Source organism: Passer montanus, unplaced genomic scaffold (assembly GCF_014805655.1).
Source record: "Passer montanus isolate IOZ18808 unplaced genomic scaffold, ASM1480565v1 scaffold40, whole genome shotgun sequence".
Classification (NCBI taxonomy): Eukaryota; Metazoa; Chordata; class Aves; order Passeriformes; family Passeridae; genus Passer; species Passer montanus.
Window position 1 is genome coordinate 2461832 of NW_024368819.1, and position 20000 is coordinate 2481831.

The window sequence follows — 20000 nt, forward strand, 5'->3', positions numbered from 1 at the left end:
GGGGAACTTTGGGGATGGGGATTGGGGTGGGTTGTTTTTTTGGTTGGTTTTTTTTTTTTTCCCCACTTTTATTTATTTTATTATTATCACTAATACTGCTGTTGTTGCTGCTGTTGTTTCTCCTCCGCCCCAGACTCGGAGGGCTGCGGGCCGGAGCAGCCCAGCCCCTCCGCTCCCTCCCCGGGGCCGGCGCGGCGGAGCCCGGCCGCGCTCGGGGGGGACCGCGGCTCATCCCCGGGCGGGGGTGGGGGGGGGACAGGCCAGCGGAGCCGCTGCCCCCGCCTCCCCCTGACGCCCTGTCTGCTCTCTCTGCCCCGCAGTACGACGAGCTGCCCCACTACGGCGGCATGGAGGGGGTGGGCATCCCCACCACCATGTACGGGGACCCCCACGGCGCCCGCCCCATGCAGCCCGTGCACCACCTGAACCACGGGCCGCCGCTGCACTCGCACCAGTACCCGCACGCCGCCCACGCCAACGCCATGCCCCCCGCCATGGGCGCCTCCGTCAACGACGCCCTCAAGAGAGATAAAGATGCCATCTACGGGTGGGTGCCGCGCAGGGCTCCGCGCAGGCTGCGCGGGATGGGGCGGGGGGCAGCGCGGGCAGGGGAAGGGCGGGATGCGGAGCGCTGCGCGGAAAAGGGCCGCGCTCCTAATTTCGTGTCGTTGTTGCTTTGGGAGGCCGGGGGGAGGACGGGGTTGGGGTCCCCGTGGGCTCGGGGGAAAAGGAGCTTGCTGGAGGGGCGGCAGGCATCACCGCGGGAGGAGGAGGCAGAAAATAATATTCCCAGGGCACAACCTGCGCCCGGTGGTAAATCTGTGCGCGGAGTTTTGGAGCAGGGAGAGTTTGGAGAGCTTTGCCCAACTTTCCACCTTATGCGTCTTTCCTTGCGCTGAGAGAACTCAAGAGCTGCTTCTCTCAAGACTTTTTATTTTTAAATTTTCTTTTAGTTTTCTTTTTTTTCCCCCCCCCAAGTATTTTATCCGACAGCATTGAATGTTTCTCAATGTGGCAACTTGTAAAGCAGTTTCTAGGCCGTTGAGATGGGAGCTGACGGGGTTATTACACTGGGCGCAGATGCTTTTAAAATGTATCTGCCCAGCTGGAGTTTGAAGGGAAGTTTAAGGAGCCTTTAAAAATCACTCTCAGGACAGTGAGGAGAAGGGGGAGGAAAATAAAATTCATAGAGTTCGATTTCTTTATCGGTTTATCAGAAATCTGAAGGGTTGGTTAAAAGTCGGTGGTGTACAGTACCCAGAGGGGAAAAAATAGGTATGAAGCCCTGGGAGAAAAAAAAAAAAAAACCAAAACAAACCAACAACTCCCTGTTATACATATATATACGTGTGTGTGCGCCCACGCTTATTTATTTATTTAAATTATTAAACGGGCGAGGGAACCAGATGCACACGCTGCCTTTCTCTCGGGGAGGCTTTCCAGGCTGGGATTGCCCAGGAGCACCTGGCTTCCCCCGCGGGCCGGCGGCTGCGGAGCCCCGGGGCGCAGGGCCGGGCAGGCCGGAGGGAGCCGGCCCGGCTTGGCCAGTGGGTCGGAGCTCTGCTGGCTGCCTGTAAGGGCTTTTTCTCCCACCTTTTTTTTTCCCCCTTTGGATGGGGATTCTTTCTTTTCATGCTTTTCTGTTGGTTTGGGTTTGTTTTCTTCCCCCCTTTCGCTCCCAGCAAATCTTCCAGCAGAAAGCGGGAATTAAAAGCATGAGAGGCAGAAGTGTATGCCCAGGGATTTTAATTTTTTTCTATTTTTTTTTTTTTTTTTCCTAAAGACAAGGAAAGTTAATTCAAAATGGCTGCTGGAACCGGCTTGGGTTTTATTCTTGGCTTGTCCTAAGGTTGTATTAACAATATCTGCGGCCAGGCAGTGCCGAAAGGCCGGGGCGATGCCGGGCTGCCGGCCGGCTGGCTGTGGGAAGGGGCCGGGACGCTGCGGGAGGCGGCGGGGGGTGCCGGAGCCCCCTCTGTGGGTGCCCCCTTCCCCATGCACGCTGCTGTGGGACTAACTATTGTTGTGTTTGGGGTTTTTTTGGTTTTTTTTTTTTTTTTTGTTTCATTATGATATTTTCCCCCCCTCTGTGTGTGTGACTATTGTATTTTCTTTCAGACACCCCCTGTTCCCTCTTTTAGCACTGATTTTTGAGAAATGTGAATTAGCTACATGCACACCCAGGGAGCCCGGGGTAGCGGGAGGCGATGTTTGCTCCTCTGAGTCTTTCAATGAAGACATAGCAGTGTTCGCCAAACAGGTCAGCAAAACCGGGTTGAAAACAGTAAAAGAAAAAAAAAAAAGAGGGAAAAAAATCGTATCGAGAAAAACAAGTCTCTGTTGAGATAAAGATGCGCGTTTCCCCCTCCCCCCTCTCTTATTGAAAGAGGCATAAAAACCTAAACAGAAAAATCCCCAAAACCCCAACCAAAACAAAACACGAGAAAAAAAAAATCAGGAAATCTCGGCATTTACTGTCCCCCTTAAAAAATGGATAAAGTGGAGCAGTCTGTGCCCGGCCGGGAGTTTCGCTGCGCGGCTCCCGGGAGCCGGGACGGGCTCTGCCGGGGAAGCTCCATAGGTATTTTTCAGTGTATTTGATTCACTTGCTCAAGTGTTTGGCTGATGTACTAAATCCAGCAGTCAGGGCTTTGCACGGAAGGTTACATAATGGACCCGACAGTGTAATGAAGCAAGAAATAATAACGTCTGCTTTTTCTGCTTCCATATTTCAAATCATTTTTATTATTATTTTTTTCCTCCCTTTCTTACGTTTAGATCCGAGCAGAGAAACCCCTCTTTTCCTCTAATCCCGAACTGGATAACTTGGTAAGAGTTAACACTTCTTCCTCTCCCCACCCCCACCCTCCCTTCCCTTCCCATTTATTTATTATTTTTTTTTAAAACTTCTGTGTCATCTGGAGAGGTGATTTGGTGGTGCTAAATTGAAAATTTCTCACGTGGATTTTTAAAAATTACAATTGTTACAGTGATTACTTTTATATTTACAAGTAAACATGGTGTGGTAATTGCTTGGAAGTAAAAAATCCCATAAGGATATACATAAAGGAAAACCCCATCCAAAGAGGAGCTGGCGGGCTTGATGGTGAGCTTGCCTGCCCAAGAGGAGCATGGATTTATCTCCACTCTAACCAGCCCCTCCACGCACCTTTTAAGCAGCTCGATGGGAAACAGAGAGGATTACAATCGCTGGAGATGCACCAGTGGCAAATTCACTGAAAATGAGGTTGTTTCTCTCTTTCTTTCCTTCCCCCGTTAAGGATAAATATTTTGCCTCCACTGTAGGAGTCCTGCACCCGCTTTCACAAAGCGAGGAGCCAATGGTGGTGTTTAGAGGGTTGTTTCTTTTTTTTTTAAGAAATGTTTATGATCCGTATAATTCAGTTGCTTCGTTGCAATTGGGATTTTTTTTTTTTGTTAACTCTAGGTCGCTTCTCGTTAAACAGCGCACAAAGCCACCGCTATTAAATTTTAGTGTTATTGCTATAAATCAAAACAACTTTTTATTTACTACTAGAGAAAAGTCAAGCTACAAAGTGCGGCCGAGGTGGCTGTGGGAAATATCCCCAAATCCAGGAATGAGATTAATGCTCGTGTTGTTTGTGTCTTTGCAGATGATTCAAGCCATACAAGTATTAAGGTTTCATCTGTTGGAATTAGAGAAGGTAATTTTTGTCTCTCTCTCTCCCTCTACCTTCCCCCCCCTCCTTTCTTCCTCCTCCGTTTCAGTACTGCTGAAGTTCAGGCTTCTGGTAAATTTGCATAAATGTCTTTCTTTCTGGTAATTAGTGTCAAGACCAATCTTGGCGTCCATTTCTCTTCGCAGTTTAATTACAATTTCAGCCTCTAAAACCGAGCTCTCGAACGCCCAGGCCTTGTGTTCATTGTAATACTTTGCTGGCTTTGTATAAATAGTTGCAGTTCTGTGGTGCCGCAGATGAGACTCGAAATGGTTAGTTCAGTCAAGCCCCTGAAATTGTGATTAAAAAAAATAGATACTGTTTTTTCTTGGTGATGGTGAAGAAGAGACTTGGGTTGCAGTTAGCTGTAAAGGGGAATTTTTTTTTTTTTTTTTAAGAGCCATCTGCAGGTCAGGCTCAGGGCGCGGATTGTCCTGTAACATTTTGCAGAGACAAAGCAGAGTTGATAGTTCTGTCTGTCTCTTGTTCCTGGGAATATTGTACACCTCCGAGCAGAAGAAAGAGATTGCAGCCTGAACGCAGGATTTTTTTGTTGGCTGTTTTAGAAATCTTAGGAGGGAGAATGCTAATTTCTAAGCAGGCGGTGTCATCTGAGCTCATGTTAAATTGGAAGTGCGCTCTGGGTTTCCTGAGGATTTTTTACGTGTCATTGATAGCTGGCCTAGAAGAGAATTCCCTTTCTCCTAAAAATAAACATTTTGAGAGGTTTTTAAATAGTTGAAAAGTTTCTTGTGAGCCTCAGTCACTTTATCTAACCATAACTGTCAGGTTGTTCTCGCTCTACCAAAATGTGTTAAAATCTGCCCATTAATAAAGGTGGCTCAGGTACAAGTCTATCAGAGCAACTGGGGATTTCAGGGCATGGATGCCTATAATGTATTTCAGCCCAGTGCATGTGGATTTTTTTTTTTTAATCCTTTTTTCTGTCCTCATACCCCTTTGGAAAGGGTTTATGATGAAATAACTGGATGAAATTAAATAGTTTACCTTAAATGTCACCCATGCAGGTCACCTCTCTAATGGCCACAGCTCCGGGAGCAGATGAATTTAACACGGGTGTTGAATATGTTGTAGCCTGTGAATCATCTTGTCACTGTCAATTTTCTGGGATATCTCTATTTTGCGAGAAAAGAAAGTTATTCCTAATTCTGGATGCGTCTAGAGGTCTCAGGGGGATAATTGCAGTGTGTTTCCCCTATTTAGGACTTTTGATGTCACAGGGGCAAAGGGGGGAGACTGGTTGCACTTGTCAATTTTACTTATGTATTCCTGATTATATTTTCTTCCTTTTTTTTCCCCCTCTCTTCTTTTTCTTTTTTCTTCTTCTTTTTTTTTTTTAACCTCTGTCATAATGTAGGTACACGAATTATGTGACAATTTCTGCCACCGGTATATTAGCTGTTTGAAAGGAAAAATGCCTATCGATTTGGTCATAGACGATAGAGAGGGCGGATCAAAATCGGACAGTGAAGACATAACAAGATCAGCAAATCTAACGGATCAGGTATGATCTCGCCAACGTCGCACAACGCTAAAATTTGTATGCAGATCGCTTGCTGGGTCACTACGCCTCCTTTTATTATTTGCATATGATTAAGTCCCTTTTAGATAAATTTCCATCGAAATGAAAATTTTTGAATAATGTGGCTATTATTGCTTCATTAAGGCTTGCTCCCAGATTCGACCTGGCGAGATGAGCTTGTAAAAGCATCGCCTGCAAACTCGACCTGTTTCTTGTCGCTTTTAATTTTTGTCTTTATTTTATTTACCCTTTCCAATAATAGAAGTGGTATCTGTGAATCACTGGCTTCTTGGTAGCTTAGGGAAGGAAGGGCTGGAGTCGTTGACCAAAATAATAATAAAATCCGAGATAGGTGGTCCAGAGAAGACAGAGAGGGTTTGAAATCTAGCAAATACTGGCTATTTTCTTCCCGTCTCTACGGTTCATTAGTCCGTCTTGTCAGTTTTCCTTGGCCGAACGCTTTTAGACTTGAGTGAACATTGCTTTGTGCACGCCTGCCTGCTGCAAACGCGCCCATTTTATTTTACTTAATAGGAAAAAAAAAAGGAGAAAATAAAATGGGATTCAGGTTTTAAATTCTTTTCCTTGATCTTTTAAGTTTTCAAGCCCTCTCTTTAAAAAATAAATATAGTCAAAACCAAGGCAGCAAAGCCTCGCGTGGCTGTGACGGTTGTCCAGGTTTTGTTTGGGATGGTTCAGACCTTTAATGTCGGCTGCAGCGGGGTGGGAAATGCGGGTGAGCTGAGTGGGGAGAGCTGGCTGTCCCCTCTCCCATCCCTCCTCCTTCCACTGGGTGCAGACGGGTCCTTGCCTTTTCGTGGGAGCACTTGGGGCTAATGCAGAAGGTGCCCAGATCTCAATTAAGCTCCTGGATGATGGTAGTGACTGAGATTTGGCTTTTTCTCGAGTTGGGTGAAACGGTGGGGTTTTCGCGGTCTGTTTGCTTGCTCTGAACCGAGGGGTAGCAGCGCTTTGCCTGTGAGAGAGGGGACCTCAAGCACACGCGTGAAAAAGAAATCCCTGGTGAAACCCCTCAAGTTATTTCTTCTTTTTGATCAGCTACGTAAATATAGTGTTAGGAGTGATCTGCTCCTGACTCTGGAGGTTTCCTTTTGTTCAAGCAAGGCGCAGCCAAGCAGACAGGAGTTTCCTCAGCTGCTTTGCTGCTATCACTGGCACTGTCAGCTGGGAGTTATTTTATAGATTACCGACATAAAGGTGCGTTGCATTGCAATGTGGGCAGTATCTGAAATATTTTCTCCTGTCTGCCAAAGGCTGTCGGTTTGTGACAGGGGAGGCAGGCTTGAAGGAAGGCATGAACTTTTAGAAAGGGGTTTATGTGCACATAGGTAGGTTGCTTTGAAGGGATTTTTTTTATTTTGCTGTACAAGGGAAAAAGCTTGGCAGAGTGGGTGGAGGGTGGTGTGGCAGGGAGGTACCCGGGGCTGGTGAGGATGCTCCCGGGAGCCGCCAGCCCCACGGAGTGCCTTAGAGCGAGGGGAACCCTCCAGCCAGAGTCTAGTTGAGAGAAGCTCGGCTTGCTGATGTTGAATAAAAATTGTAATCCAACAAGTCTAACTAGAAAATGGGTTTCTAAAAGCTCTGGAGTGCTGGGTACATAAAGCTATTTGAGCAAATTACAAGAATTGCTCAGGGGCACGAATGAAATCAACACTTTAATTGCCTCCAAAATGAAGATTTATACCCCATTTTCCCAACGAATCATTATTTTATTAAAGTGAAAGCTAAAGAAATAGAGCTGCAGTTTTGGGGTTGTTGGGGGTCGGTGTGTTTCTCCACCACCCCGCGCCCCCCGTTTTGTTGCCCGGAGCGCGGACGCTGCGCCGTGCCCGCTCCCGCTGCGCGGCCCGGCCGCGGGGCTCGGCCCCGGCACGCCCGCTTGTGCGAGCGCTGCCCCGGCCCCCACCGAGCCCTCCGCGCCCGCGGAGCTGCGCGGGGAGCGGGGCTTTGCTTCCCAAAGGTGCAAAAATACTCTTTTCCACGCTCCCCTTGCCCGGGCGGTGGGGCGGCGGACGCGGCCCGCGGAGATCGGGCGGGCGGCGGGGGGGTTCGCCGGGGGATGCGCAGTCCCCTCCGGTAAACTCCGATGCCAAGCCCGGCCCCGGCGCGGCCGGCAGTATCGGGGCCCTAATGGTTCAATAATAAGGTGTTGAGTGCTGGTCGCCGGGGCGGCTAATTAGGATGTGACTGCGCAGGGCGCGTTTATGGCCGCGCGGCCCTGGGATGCGCGGGCGCGCAGGGCTGGGAGCGAGGGGCTGGCTGCGGGCGTGGGGCCCCCCGCCTGCCCACGGCTCTGCTTGGAGAGTAGTAAAAGAGTAAGTATGTAAAAGCTTTTATTATGGATTTAATTACATTTTCTTATATTGTGGTAGTAAAGGTTACAGTTAACAGGGTGTTTTTTTCTTTTAATTTATTGGTTTCCCCTTATTTATTCTTTCCCTAAAGGCCCCTCAAAGGCAGTGCCTTTAAGTCCCCCCGGTTAATAGAAAGCAATGACACTAATGCTAGATTTTGCAAAGTAAAGCCCTATAACACTAACCATTGTTCAGTGATTTAACCAGCTCAGTGGCACTAGGTCACTAAAATAGCATCCTTCTCCCACGGGCTCGACCCCACTGCCTGCCAGGGTGAGACCTGCAGTGTCGGTGTTTACCGTCACAGCTCCCAAGTACAAGGCAGGAGCCTGGGCTTTTTGCTGGGGAGAGTTGAACTCAAAATCATCCAGACCCCAGGACTTAAAAAAACCTAGCTGAAGAATTGAAGTCATCCTCAAAAGTTTCAAAATAAACCTTTTTTAATCATTAGCTTTTCAAACATTTGCATGTTTAAATTTTCAGTGTTTGTCAGAGCCCAGAAAGATTTAGAACACAGCTGTTGTGTGATGTGTATGGGAAAGTTCCCTCTGATTTAAAAAAAAAAAAAGCCCAAAGACTGCCTGCAGTCCGACAAGAGAAATTCAGTTTCGTAGGTAATCCTGAGCTATTACTGTGGGGCTGCTTTTTTGAAGCCTTATCACCTTGGCACTCAGGTGCTCTAGTCCAAACTGTAAAATTCTCCTACAAGAGCGTGTCTACAAGAAAGCCTTTAGAAAGTTCTTTAAGGAAAATGTGGTACAAAGTACCCACCACATTCAAGTAAAATGCATCAGCTGTGCAAGATAGATTTTATAGGGACAAAACAGTATTTTTCTTACTGAAAATAAACTTGTTGAGTCTGTCCTCAGTAGCATTGCTTGACAAAAAGTGCGATTTAATAATGCACAAGCCAATTACAAATGCAGAAACTTTTAAAGGCAAATCGACGAAGAGCCAAATTCCTATAGGAACTATGAGGGAAATGATCAAAAAATGAACATGAAATAAGACTTCCTGCAAGAAGGTCCATAATTCAACATTATTTGACTCCACTGTCAGGGAAATTGTCGAAGGATAGTAAACTGATACTGGAGTCTCAGTCATTTTTGTTACAGTCTTAAATGTTTGCAACTGTGACGTTTTAGATGGCCCTTCTTGGGTGATAATATATCACATATAGACACAGGTATATAGTAAAGCAACACCTCTATTTATGTTGCAATAGATTTTATTTTAATGCATGTAGTTGCGGAGTTGCTCTAACAAAAAAGCAGATAGCAGCTTTTCTTTTTTTTTAATGGAACAATTAATTAAAATATGTTCTTTACAAAGAAAGAATCATAAACTGGAATCCAATATAAAACATAGGTGAAAGTGGTAGAGTTGTTCAAGGCATCGACCGGTTACGACTAGACTTAACTTTCCAAATTCTCAAATATATTAGCTATACCTTGTAGCCAATACAACAGTAGTGCCTTAGGGAAAAAATTACTGAGAAATACTGTTTTACTTTGGGACTTCTTCACAGGTACTTTCAAACCATATATGGTTTTAAAGAGGAGAGCTAAAAATATTGCTGCCTTTAGGATATGTGCTCCCATATTGGAGGAACAGGCATCAAAATAATAGATGTGGTGCAGAGGATGCAAGGTAGAATTCATTTCTGAATAATAAAGGAGTTTTAGCAAAGTACGACTCTGAGGACGACCAATAAAATAATGTTTAAAAGACTTGAAATTTAATTTTCTTCCTCTGACTTTGTCACTTTGAGCCAGTGAATCCTTTTTTGTTTGTTTTTGAGTAATATTTATTATTTTTTGCTGTGATATTTAGAAGCTGTTACTATGTCCCAGTTTGGCAGGCTATTTATGTGAAGATAGCATACGTTAATTTCTGTTCCAGACATGTTTTCATCTGATACACTGTGGCTGAAATTGTATTAGCAAAATAAGATTTTCTTTGCTCTCCATTTCTTTAAGTGAGTAAATACGTTGTTGTGTAGACATAAGATTGAATATATATTCTTTAGTTTATGATTTCAGTTCATGAATCCTTGGGGTTCTTTTTTATTTTTTAATCATTCAAGAACCCAAAAGGGGCCATCCTTACAGCTGAGTGCCTTCCTGAAGTTGCATGCTCAGGCATAATTTCCATGTAAAGTTTTCCATACTGAAGTCAGCTCTTGTTGTAAAGGATAGTTTAATTCCCAGTTTTTGGGGAATTCTTTTAACATCAGACCTGACAGAGCTGAGTTTAAACCCTAGTTAACCTCAGGATTGATCCTAAACATTTGCAAGCGTATCCCAAGGCATTCCTGTAAGCCAGAGCTCGCTGTGTCTGCATTAGGGATTGTAGATTGTTATTTTGGGGCAACTTGGAGGCTTGAAAGTTATGAAAAAATGAGTTTTACCTTAAGTTTAACCTTTATGGCCGAGGGTTTGAGTTTTTCTATGGCTGCTGGTCCGCAGGTAGCAATAAAGGTAATGGGCTCTGCATGCAGAAGGGTTAGTGCAGCCCCGCATGGGCAATGTTAGACCTTAAAAAAATCAGATTATATTGCTCTCAATCAAAATGAGTAAGTGTACATCATGCTGATAAATACTACTTCAAAAAGCACTAAAAATGTGGCACAGCTACTTTAAATTAGGGAATCTTTCTTTTGTTTTGTTTTGCATTTCTGCGTTTGGGGTTTTTTGGTCACGTGAACATGCAGTTAGGATCTATCTTGTGTAATCTAAACAAGTTTAAGAAAATAAAGAGGAGAGTTGTTTCTGGTCAGGGACGTTTTTGAAGGTTTCTGGAATTGTTTCCTGGTGAGGGTTGTGCGAGAGGAGAGACTGGGGTGCGCTGCAGTGTCATCTCACGTCCTTGGTGTTCCACCTTCTTCTCCACATGCTCTGTTTCTCAGAGAAGGCTTTGACTTACACGGCAAATTGGGAATAATTAGTGGTTTTATTTTTATTTTTTTTCTGCAGTTGTAGCAATGTTTGGAGGGGGGGGTAGCTCTAAGAGAGCACAAGTTTTGTGTTTGGCCTTCTTTGAGTGTATTTACACCGCTGGTGAACGGCTCCATATGTAACGCACTGCCGATACTCTGTGATGCGTCTGGAATAAAGCTTCTCTGCCGTTGCTTCAGCTCCTCTTCGGCCTGCTTAGCGTGGTTGCCTTTTCACTTTCACTTATTTTTGCCCTTTGAGATGTAACTTGGAGCATAGGTGAGAGCAGAATCCCATCAGGCCAGTGTCCTCAGGATTCCCTTTTTTAATTTAGATGGGATCCCTAGAAAGCTTCAGTCCCTCAGCAGTGGCGGTGGGGGCTTGGTCTCTGTTAGCAAGAGGGCTGCTGGCACAGGGGAACCCCATTGCCCCTGAGATCTCAACTCCTTGAGTTGCCTCACTGGTTGCTGCTGTCATGGGTTAATTTATTTATTTTTGATAAATACATAGCCAAGACGTAAAGAGCGATGTGGAGATTTCAGGCTCACATGAGTCATTGTGTGTACGAAAGCAATAACGCAGGCAGCAAGTGGTTTTTGGGGGTTACTATGTTTTGGAAAAGGGAGTCTGAGATTTGTCATAAATGTCTGGGGAAATGCTGAAAATTTAAATGTTGGTGAGGTGAATTAAAAAAAAAAAAGTGGGTTTGCCCTGTGGGCAAAGGGTCTCTTTGCAATTTAAAAAACAAAAGAGATTTAAGAGTTATAATACAGAGACTGCCATTTTCTTAGGAACTTGCAGAGCATAGAGAAGGTAGGATGGATTTTTGCCCAAATTTGGCCTCTTCTGTTGGCAACAGGATGGACTGCTGAAAGTTATGGCGTCTTATTATTTTGCAAATGGTTTTTATTTTGCAAGTATCTTAAAATCCAGGCCATTGAAGAAATGTTTCCTCCCTGCCCCCGTCAGAGGTAATACGTAAGTCATCCATGAGTTTTGGGGATCAATAAAGGGATAACTGTGAAAGGCAATGGTCCATAACACACGGGGAGTGGGATGAGTTGATCTAATGTTCCCTGCCTGGCCTCAAAACTCGATGAATCTCTGGGTTTGTCCACACAAGGACACTCAGGAGAGGTAAGACAAATTGATTGGGTGTAAAATTAAAGTGCATTAGTTAAAGTGCATTGGACTATTGTGTGGATGCTCTCATTCAGAAGTAAAGTGGCCTTAGTTCACTTTAGCCTAATCCCCTTTGGAGTAGGCCACTTTTCTTTTGAATGAGAACATCCACATTAACTTTTAGTTAATTCGTCTTTCCCGAGCGAGCGTCCTGGCGGCCTCGTGCCCGGCGCTCTGGAGAGGCTGGGCCGGCCGGGCGCTGGCTCCCCGCGAGCTTTAGGTAAGCTTTTCATTAGGCATATTTCATCTCCAGAGCAGCACTTAGCCGCTGGCGCCGTCATCGCCCCAGCCGGGGCTCCGCACCCTCCTCTCCTCCTGCTCCCGCTGCTCCAGAGCGATGCTGTCATTAATGCTGCCTGGGAAAGGAACTGGAAAGTTTTGTGGTGGCAGGGATTTGGGGAAGGATCCGGCTGAGGTGGTGGGGACAAGGTCTTGGCCAGGCTGCGAAGCGGGGGAGGGTGATTTAGGCGTTGTGTTTCCCAGGTGAATTTGGCATCGGGCTGACATGCTCCTTACATAGATAGTTTCTTCCCTCTCCAGTGGTAAGTCATTTTTTAAAGAGTGAAGAAATATAGATTAACTTTTTTCGGCTGATATTTCCAATAAGGAAGCCAAGATTGAATATCAGCCTATAAGAGAACTAGTTCACCTGGTGGGGAAAAAAAATGGTAAGATAGTTTTGGAGCTGTTTTATATTCTTTCTTGAAGTTCACTGAGCCTGAGTTTCTGTTAGAGATATTTTCAGGTGTCTTCTAGAGCTTATAAGTAACCTATTTATTTACTTTTTACTGACTCGGCCATGTGTGCCTACGCTGTGGCATGTCACACGATTGCCATTGCTCCTTTCATTCATAATAAAATTTACAAGGCTTCTTGCATTAGTAAGCAATTTGCTATTGGAGCCTTTCCTAGAAATACAGAATTCTATTTCACCAAAGTATTGAGTTTCCTCTTCAATCAGTACTGAGGTGAGCTGTTTTCTCAAGGACTCTCCAGGCATCTATATGATATTCCCACTTGGGCAGATGATCTCCAAAACTACATTACCTAGTTCTTCATCCTGAAGAGCCATTGCAGTAAATTAAAATTCTCTTGTTAGCATCATCGGACTTTGAATTTGGCCAATTATTCTTCTGGTTTTTTGGGGTTTTTTTAAGGTTTTTTTTTTTAATATAAAGCAAATATGCATCCAGACCTTCTTTGCTGAAGTAAACTGGCCAACAATAAGCGAGGTAATTCTTTATTTGCTTAAAAGAACTGCCTGTTTTAACTTCAGAAGTACTGACTCAGAGTAAAGCAACAGCTGATGCCATCACAGGCAGTACTGTATTCAAACAGCTGTACAAAATGCAAAGCTGCAGTATTAATCCTGCCATTCACAGTTTAAGTTTTTCAAGCTTCTCTCATATGGGCATGGCATCAATGCCTAATTATGCCTTCATTAGGGTTACTGGGCCCTTAATACAGAAAATTATTGTATTTAAACTTTGGAAAGCTGCATCGATGTAACGTAAGAGTCTTGCAGCTGGCACACATTCAGGGAAGGAAAACTTTACCTTGTAATTTTCTTTTCATTCATTTGGCCTTTAGGTTTTGGTCCAGTTTTGTTGCTGAGGTCAGACCATTGCTGGTGTTTTTAACACTGGCTTTAAATAATTCCATTTAAGTCTGCGTAGCTTTCAGGAGAAGGGAGGGTAAGAGCAGATTTAAAACCCCATGGCTTTGTTGGGGTGCAGGGCTATAAGTGTCTGTGCAAGTAGAAATGATAGAACATATTGTCTCATGGGTGTTTTGGCCTGCACTGGACCTGGGCCAGCTCTGCCAGTGCAAGCAGGGTTTGATCTGTGGACATTAAATTCTTGGGCCCTGGTAGGGCTGTGGTACCTGTTGCATTGGGTGGGGTGTGCAGGGATATCCCTCAGCTGGGATAGCACCTGCTTGCTGGTGCTCAGCAGCAACCCGAGGTGTGTGCTCTCTCATGGAGGTCAGTGGCTGCTTGCTGGTATTTGGATTAATCTCGTGAGCTAAGCATTAACGATAGTCAACACCTTGCTAGAAGCCTTGGAGGGACACAAATACAGCATGCTCAGTAAGCGACACTTTGGTTTTAGGCTTGAGCCAGTGTAGGGCACTCTTCTTCTTGGGGTGCAGTCGCAGAGATGCTTTGGTTCCCGAGCTCCTGCACTCGCACCTGCATCATGGAGTTACCTTGCATAGGTAGAGTTGGCCAAATGTTTTGGTGAGGGGAGTGTCCCAGTGGCTTGCAATTTATAAATTTTCTCTTGCATACTGTTGTGCAGCGTTTCAGGGGAATAGTGTCACTGCTGTGTTGTGATGGGTACAGCCATGTCACCAGGAGGTAATTTGAAGTCACAGCTTTGCTCTCCCCTTTGCTCATGCTCACACAGGCATTTCGGGCAGCACTTGACATGGGCAGGGGTTCCCTAGCTGACTGGCACCGCTGGGCATACTGTGACAGGAGGGTGACAGGGAGAGAAGCCTTTCAAACATGCGTGAGTCAGTGGCAGGCAGCTTCCCGTCATTTCCCGATATTTGCACGGATGCTTGGGATGAGATTCTCATGTGCACTGGTGGCAGCTTAGGCACTATGCTTGAGCTGTTCCCTCCTTTACCCCTCTCTGCCTGGAGGATTTTGCAGCTGTGTTACCCCTGGAGGCTCCTGGCCCTCCTCCCTGTTGTGCAACCAGTTTTACTGGCGTGGCTTCCACCTACTGTGGGAACGTCGTTGTGCTTTCCCCATGTCCGTGAGGCCCGTGGCAGTGCTTCGTGGCACAGCTATGTAGAAAAAGCAGGGTATGTACAGATGTGTCTTGCTACATTAATCTAACTCCTATGAGGGATCTCGTTTTCATTACTATTTTCTGTGAAGCCAGAGTGATGGTATGCACATGACTAGTATGCGCAGGGAGGATTAATTTTGTTCTTAAACGCACATGTGCGCGTCGAGCTGACGTTCAGCCCTCAGTGACAAGTGTTTGAGAGATCCTTTGAGTGAGAAGTGATACAGCAATGCTGGAGGGGCAGGGGTGGGGAATGCTGTTCTGCTGACAGTGTGAGGCAGGAGGGGAGATGCGAATTCTCTTCACAGGTCTGTTGCTGAGGTTCTGGAGCGAGACGATTAGGTGCTTGTGAGCCGAGATTTTCTACTTCTCTTTTTCCCTTATCGTCAGGTAGGGTTGATATCTTAATTTATATGCCATCTAGTGATAGCAAGGTATATATAGAAGATATTTAAGAATGAGTGGTGATATGTTATAGTAATTATATCACTCTGTGGATAATTTGAAGAAAATGTTGCCAAGAAAGCAAAATGTTTCTGTTTGGTGTCATGGGAAAGCACTGTGCTGAATTGGAAGGCTGATGGTAAACTTTGCTTTTGGTGGCTTTATGCTTTGGTTTTGGCCTCCTCTGCTATTTTCCACTAATTAGCATTTTAGAAAAGTATTTAAAAGAGGACAGGAATAAACTAAAGCTCTGGATGGAATAGGTAGCAGTGCTGCTGGTGTCTTCTGCAGAAGGAGCAGAGCTGTGGGGTTGACTGGAAACATTTGTGAGGTGGTGGCCTGTCCCGAGGTCTGCCTGGCCTGAGGCACGGATCCGTGTGGGGCCATGCCATGAGCCCTGTGCTGCTACAGGCACCACTGGGTACTCCCAAAGCTCCCTGGGAGGTGCAGTGGGACCACACAGACCTCTCAGCCCAGCATTTTTGTGTGACTCTGGCAGCTAGCTGTGCTTCCAAGCCGCTCCTCAATGAGCGGGTGGAGGCATCAGGGAGCCACGGCCACCTCAGCCTGGCAAACCACCCCTGGAGCTCACTGGCCTCTGGCTCCCGCGGCCGGGGCTCGGTGTGTTTTGTGGCCACTGGCTCACTGGCATGTGGCTCGCAGAGCCGAGCGGTGCAGCCGCGCTGCAGATTTGGCTTGTTGTGAAATGGGAGAAAGTGGAGGAGCTGCTCTGTGGACGGGTTTGGCCATGAGCGTTGGAAAATGTGAATCACGGGGATTCCAGTTTTAAGCCTTCTGGAGATAACGGGCAGCACGTACTGGAGTGCGTGACTTGCGGAGGGCCTTAAAAAACAAGGCGGTGCCCTCAAGATTAAGCAAACATTTTATAATCAGGAACACATTTTATACCTAACACAGGCTTTGCAGGTATCGCATCCATCCAGACAGAAAGGTGTAGCTGGAGCAAAGCTAATTATACTGCAATTTAATTTTGGTGTTGAACAACAATGCAAGGCGAGCGAGCTCTTGAATCCTGTGAACAGTGTGCCGTAATCAAAATATGCTGACTCCGAATGGCGTCTGTTGTCAGTTAGCTAAAAAAACCATTTGATATTTGTGACACAAGCTCAGGGTTTTTGCTTGCCATGGAGCTGGAAGGAAGCATGGCTGTTGCAGAACAAGGGCTGTGCTTGTGCCTTCCCTTCCTAAGAAGCCCCTTGGGCTGATGGGGTGTTGGAAGTCAGAGCCTGCATTTAAATAATACAAAAAAGTTTGCAGCAGGTGCCCCACTGGGTTAATTTTTGTCTTCCTGAAGGGTATAATCCCTAAAAATCTGTAAGGGGAATGCTTAGAGATGTAATTTTGCTGTAAGTAAATCTTTGCTGAGTCCAGATATTCAGGATGAAGAGCACATCTTTCTGCAGCACTGATTCCCCTGAGGCTGCCCTCTTTGGGACAGAAGGGAGAAGGTGGGAAAAGTTGAGGTTGAGGTCTCCCTCCTGCCAGAAGTCTGTCTGGGTAGGCCAGTTTTGGGACCTCAGCCAGTCATCTGACAGCCTGTGCTGTCTCATTTGTACCTGAGCATCTGGCAGATCCCCTTCTAAATGACTTTTAACACATAAACGCAATAAAGGGAAGGGACGGCAGACACTTTTCCTGTTTACACCTTTGGAGGAATCATTACATGAAATATTGAACAGGAAACTCTTATTAGTCTCTGAAGACCTTTTTCCTGGTCTAGAAAGATGTGGAAAATTCTCCAGTCTTATTATATGTAGTAGGAGCCAAGGAGGACTGACACACCTCAAGGACTTGCACACCAGGTTTCTGGATATAGCGGTATTGTTTGGGGCTGACTTTGTGCATGTTTCTGCATGATATGTAAACTTTAAAAAAATATCTATGTGGAGCAGTGATTTTTATCTCCTGACTGCAAAGCTGTGTTTCCTTGTGTCAGAAAAGGGCCAGGGATTAATGCTATCTAGTGATACGTCTCTTATCAAAGGGAGGAGACAGGTTTACAATGCGGGATTGCTCTAAATAGAAAGTACTAGTCAATGTTTGTTGTATGGGAGACAAAAACCCTGCATCACCATCAGCTGGCTCAGTTAACCTGGCTGGGCCGGCAGTGTTTACTGTTGAGCTGGGATTTAAAAAAAAAAAAAGGCAATGTTAAGGTCCACTGTGATTAGGCTGTTGCTGTTTAGGTGTCCATCAAGGCTACCACGTGCAGCAACCTCCAGTGCAAGAAGCAAACCCTGAAGTCTATGTGTCTAAAATCTGTTTGCTTTTGTTATTGCCAGAAATTTTCTTGGGTGCTTTTAGAGCCCTTTCTCAAAGAAAAGTCCATCTGCCCATGCTGTCCCCCCTGGCAGGACCTTGGAGATGACTTCCCAAGTGCAGCAGGTTTGATTTCAGCATAGGCAGAAGGTGTTGGAGCTGTGCTTCTGACAGAATGCAGCCCAGTCTGAGGGGGCCTCTGCATAGCTGTGAACACGTGCAGCCCTGTGTGCACACAAACATGCACAAATGGATTTTTTTCAAGTCTTGCCCCTGCAGAGTCAACAGGGCTTTGGTGCCTTCTGGAAGAGAGGAGCTGTGGTTTTTCTCCTTCCTCTTTGTCTTTATGTCCCGCCCAGTCTTGATGATCTCCATTTCATTCTCCTTTATTTTTTGTGGTTTATGTTTGCTGCTTCTAATTATTCTTTTTCCTTTGGAAAGCACTATCACCCTGTCCTTTTGCACTCGCGTTTTCCATTCATCCTGTTTAGGACTATCAGGCTTTTTCCCTTCCTCTCCCTGCCATGGTCTCTTTTCCTCCATGCTTTCAGGGTAAAGAGAGAGTCAGAAGGCTGTGCTGTGTTAGAGATGTCTCCCTGGGTACATAGTGTGCACCTCACACCTGGGTAGGGTCAGCGCTGAGGCATGACAGCAGAGCTAATGGAGAGCGCTGGTGTTGTTGGGTGGATCTTGGTTTGGTGACCTTTGACAGTGTGCAGTATTAGTTGTGCCTTTGTCCCTTCAGGTAAAATCCTGGTCTTGTGAAAATCAATGGCAAAGGTCCTGTTTATTTCCAGTTTTGTATCCTCTCTGGTACTCATGTTGATACCCACTCTCATTCCTTTTGTCTATTTGTCTCCCATGTTGTGTGCATAATGACAGCTTATATCTTATTTTTCCTATGCAGCTGTGAAGAGTTAGAGAAGAGTCTTACCCTCACTTGCAATAAGGGGAAACTAAAGATAGAAAGCTTATGACTTTTCTGGGGCTAGGAAGGGAATCCAGGTCAGGGCTGAGACTTCCATGCAGAGTTTTTTCTGCTTTTTAGTTCGCCAGGCCTTGCCTCCTCTAACGCTGCAAAGGTTTCCATCTGTGCACGAGTCACCCTCGCTGTTCTGCTTAGTTGCAGGCGGAGTTATCGCCTGCCTGTCATTTCAACGACCTTATTTCTCTAGAAATTTCCCTTATTTCCCTTGCAACACCGTTTATTCCATCTGAACCCAATCCTTGTGCCTTTGTTGTTGTTCTATTAAAAATAACTCACCTTTGAATCAAAGCTGCGTGAAACAGATTATGCAAGAGCTGTTGGCATTAAAAAGCATATATTTTTTAGCATTTTGAAGTTTCTACATGTATGATTTATTCTGACCCTCTTGGTTTTGGTTGTATTGGGTATGGTGTCCCCAGCTGGTTTTGGCAGGCTGGGAAGTGGGATTGCTATCAGCCTTGGTTAGTCCCACTAGGAGATGTTCAGGTGGCAAAGCAATAAGTGGGTCCTCTCAGAAACTGAAGTTAGTAATGAGTCTGGATTTCATAGTGCCCAAAATTCCAAACTGGTCTAGTGAAAGGTGTCCTGGCCCATGGCAAGGGGTCAGAACTAAATGATCTTTAAGGTCCCTTCCAGCCCAAACCATTCCCTAATTCTGTGTTTGTTTAAACAATAGTGTAGGATCTAAGAAATTATGGCATTATATTTTCTGAATTATAAAGGTATATTTTTATTCCTCTACACCAATTTGTATTTTTCTTCCCAATTAAGAGAAAAATCTAAAGGTTTCTTATATGCTGGATGGGGAACAGGCACCTGAGGATTCTTGTTAGTCATTCCCCCCAGAAGTGAAGAGGGATAAGACTTGTGGATTGCAAGGATCAGGTCTGTCTATCATGCAGTTGTAGATGTAGTATCCATCCTATGGATTATACACTTAAGGTATTAAGCAGCAGTATTGAATGTTTTGCCCAAGTGAGTTTGGGAACATCAGTATGGCCAACAACCAGGAGGATAAGCTGTGTAAAAAGTAGATCCTTGCTAAATAGGTGGGTTATGTTTGTAGGAGGAGATGGATGCCATAACTTAATAAATCAGCCCCCACTTTTTGCTTCAAGTTCATGTCTGTACTCAGCACAACTATTTCCCAACATGGTGGGTCACTACTCTCAACCTCATGCAGTTGAAAATTTTTAAAAGGTAGGAGTTAAGAAAATCAGAAGAAGACTTCAAACATAGTACATTACTTTTTTGTGATGAATAAGTATTTCATTTAGAAAAAGAAAATAAGATAAAACTTCAGAAGAAGAACAATAAGCCCAAATTATGCTGACAAATTGCTGGCAGCAGCTCTGTTCCTCCAGGGCAAGGGAATGAAAGATTATACCTGCAGCCAATTCTCTGGTAGCCTGGAGGAGTGAAGGTTTGTCCAACAGGTAAAGGAATTAGCTGTTTCCCATCTCCAGTTGTTACACAAACACAAATGAGCCCACAAGAGGGCTGTGCTCACAAAACTTTTGAGAAGATATATATCAAAAGATGCTGAGTACAATTTTTATCACCTGTAATAGAAAGCCATTTCTTTTATTCATGTACTTATGGCCAAACCTTTGGTTCCTTGGCCAGAAGCTCTTCTTTCCCTTTAATATGCATGGTGCTGAAAAAAATCAGTTTTATTATTATATTTAATATAAGCAGAAGGCAATGGTTTCTCTCATTTTGTATTAATGTTACCTTGTGTTAGCTAATT

General features: G+C 45.1%; 1 protein-coding gene across 6 annotated transcripts in view; it reads left to right on the forward strand.

Annotated features, from left to right (window-relative positions):
* MEIS1 (Meis homeobox 1) overlaps window positions 1-20000 on the forward strand; it is a 108042-nt gene that overhangs the window by 2195 nt on the left and 85847 nt on the right. For all 6 annotated transcript variants that reach the window (XR_005628618.1, XM_039718926.1, XM_039718927.1 and 3 more), the window contains exons 2-6: window positions 321-547; window positions 2119-2260; window positions 2779-2829; window positions 3636-3686; window positions 5080-5226. Coding sequence is in view for 5 of the 6 variants with exons in the window: in XM_039718926.1 (XP_039574860.1) it covers window positions 321-547; window positions 2119-2260; window positions 2779-2829; window positions 3636-3686; window positions 5080-5226 (618 nt within the window). In the remaining variant the exon portion in view is untranslated. The remainder of the gene's footprint in view (window positions 1-320; window positions 548-2118; window positions 2261-2778; window positions 2830-3635; window positions 3687-5079; window positions 5227-20000) is intronic.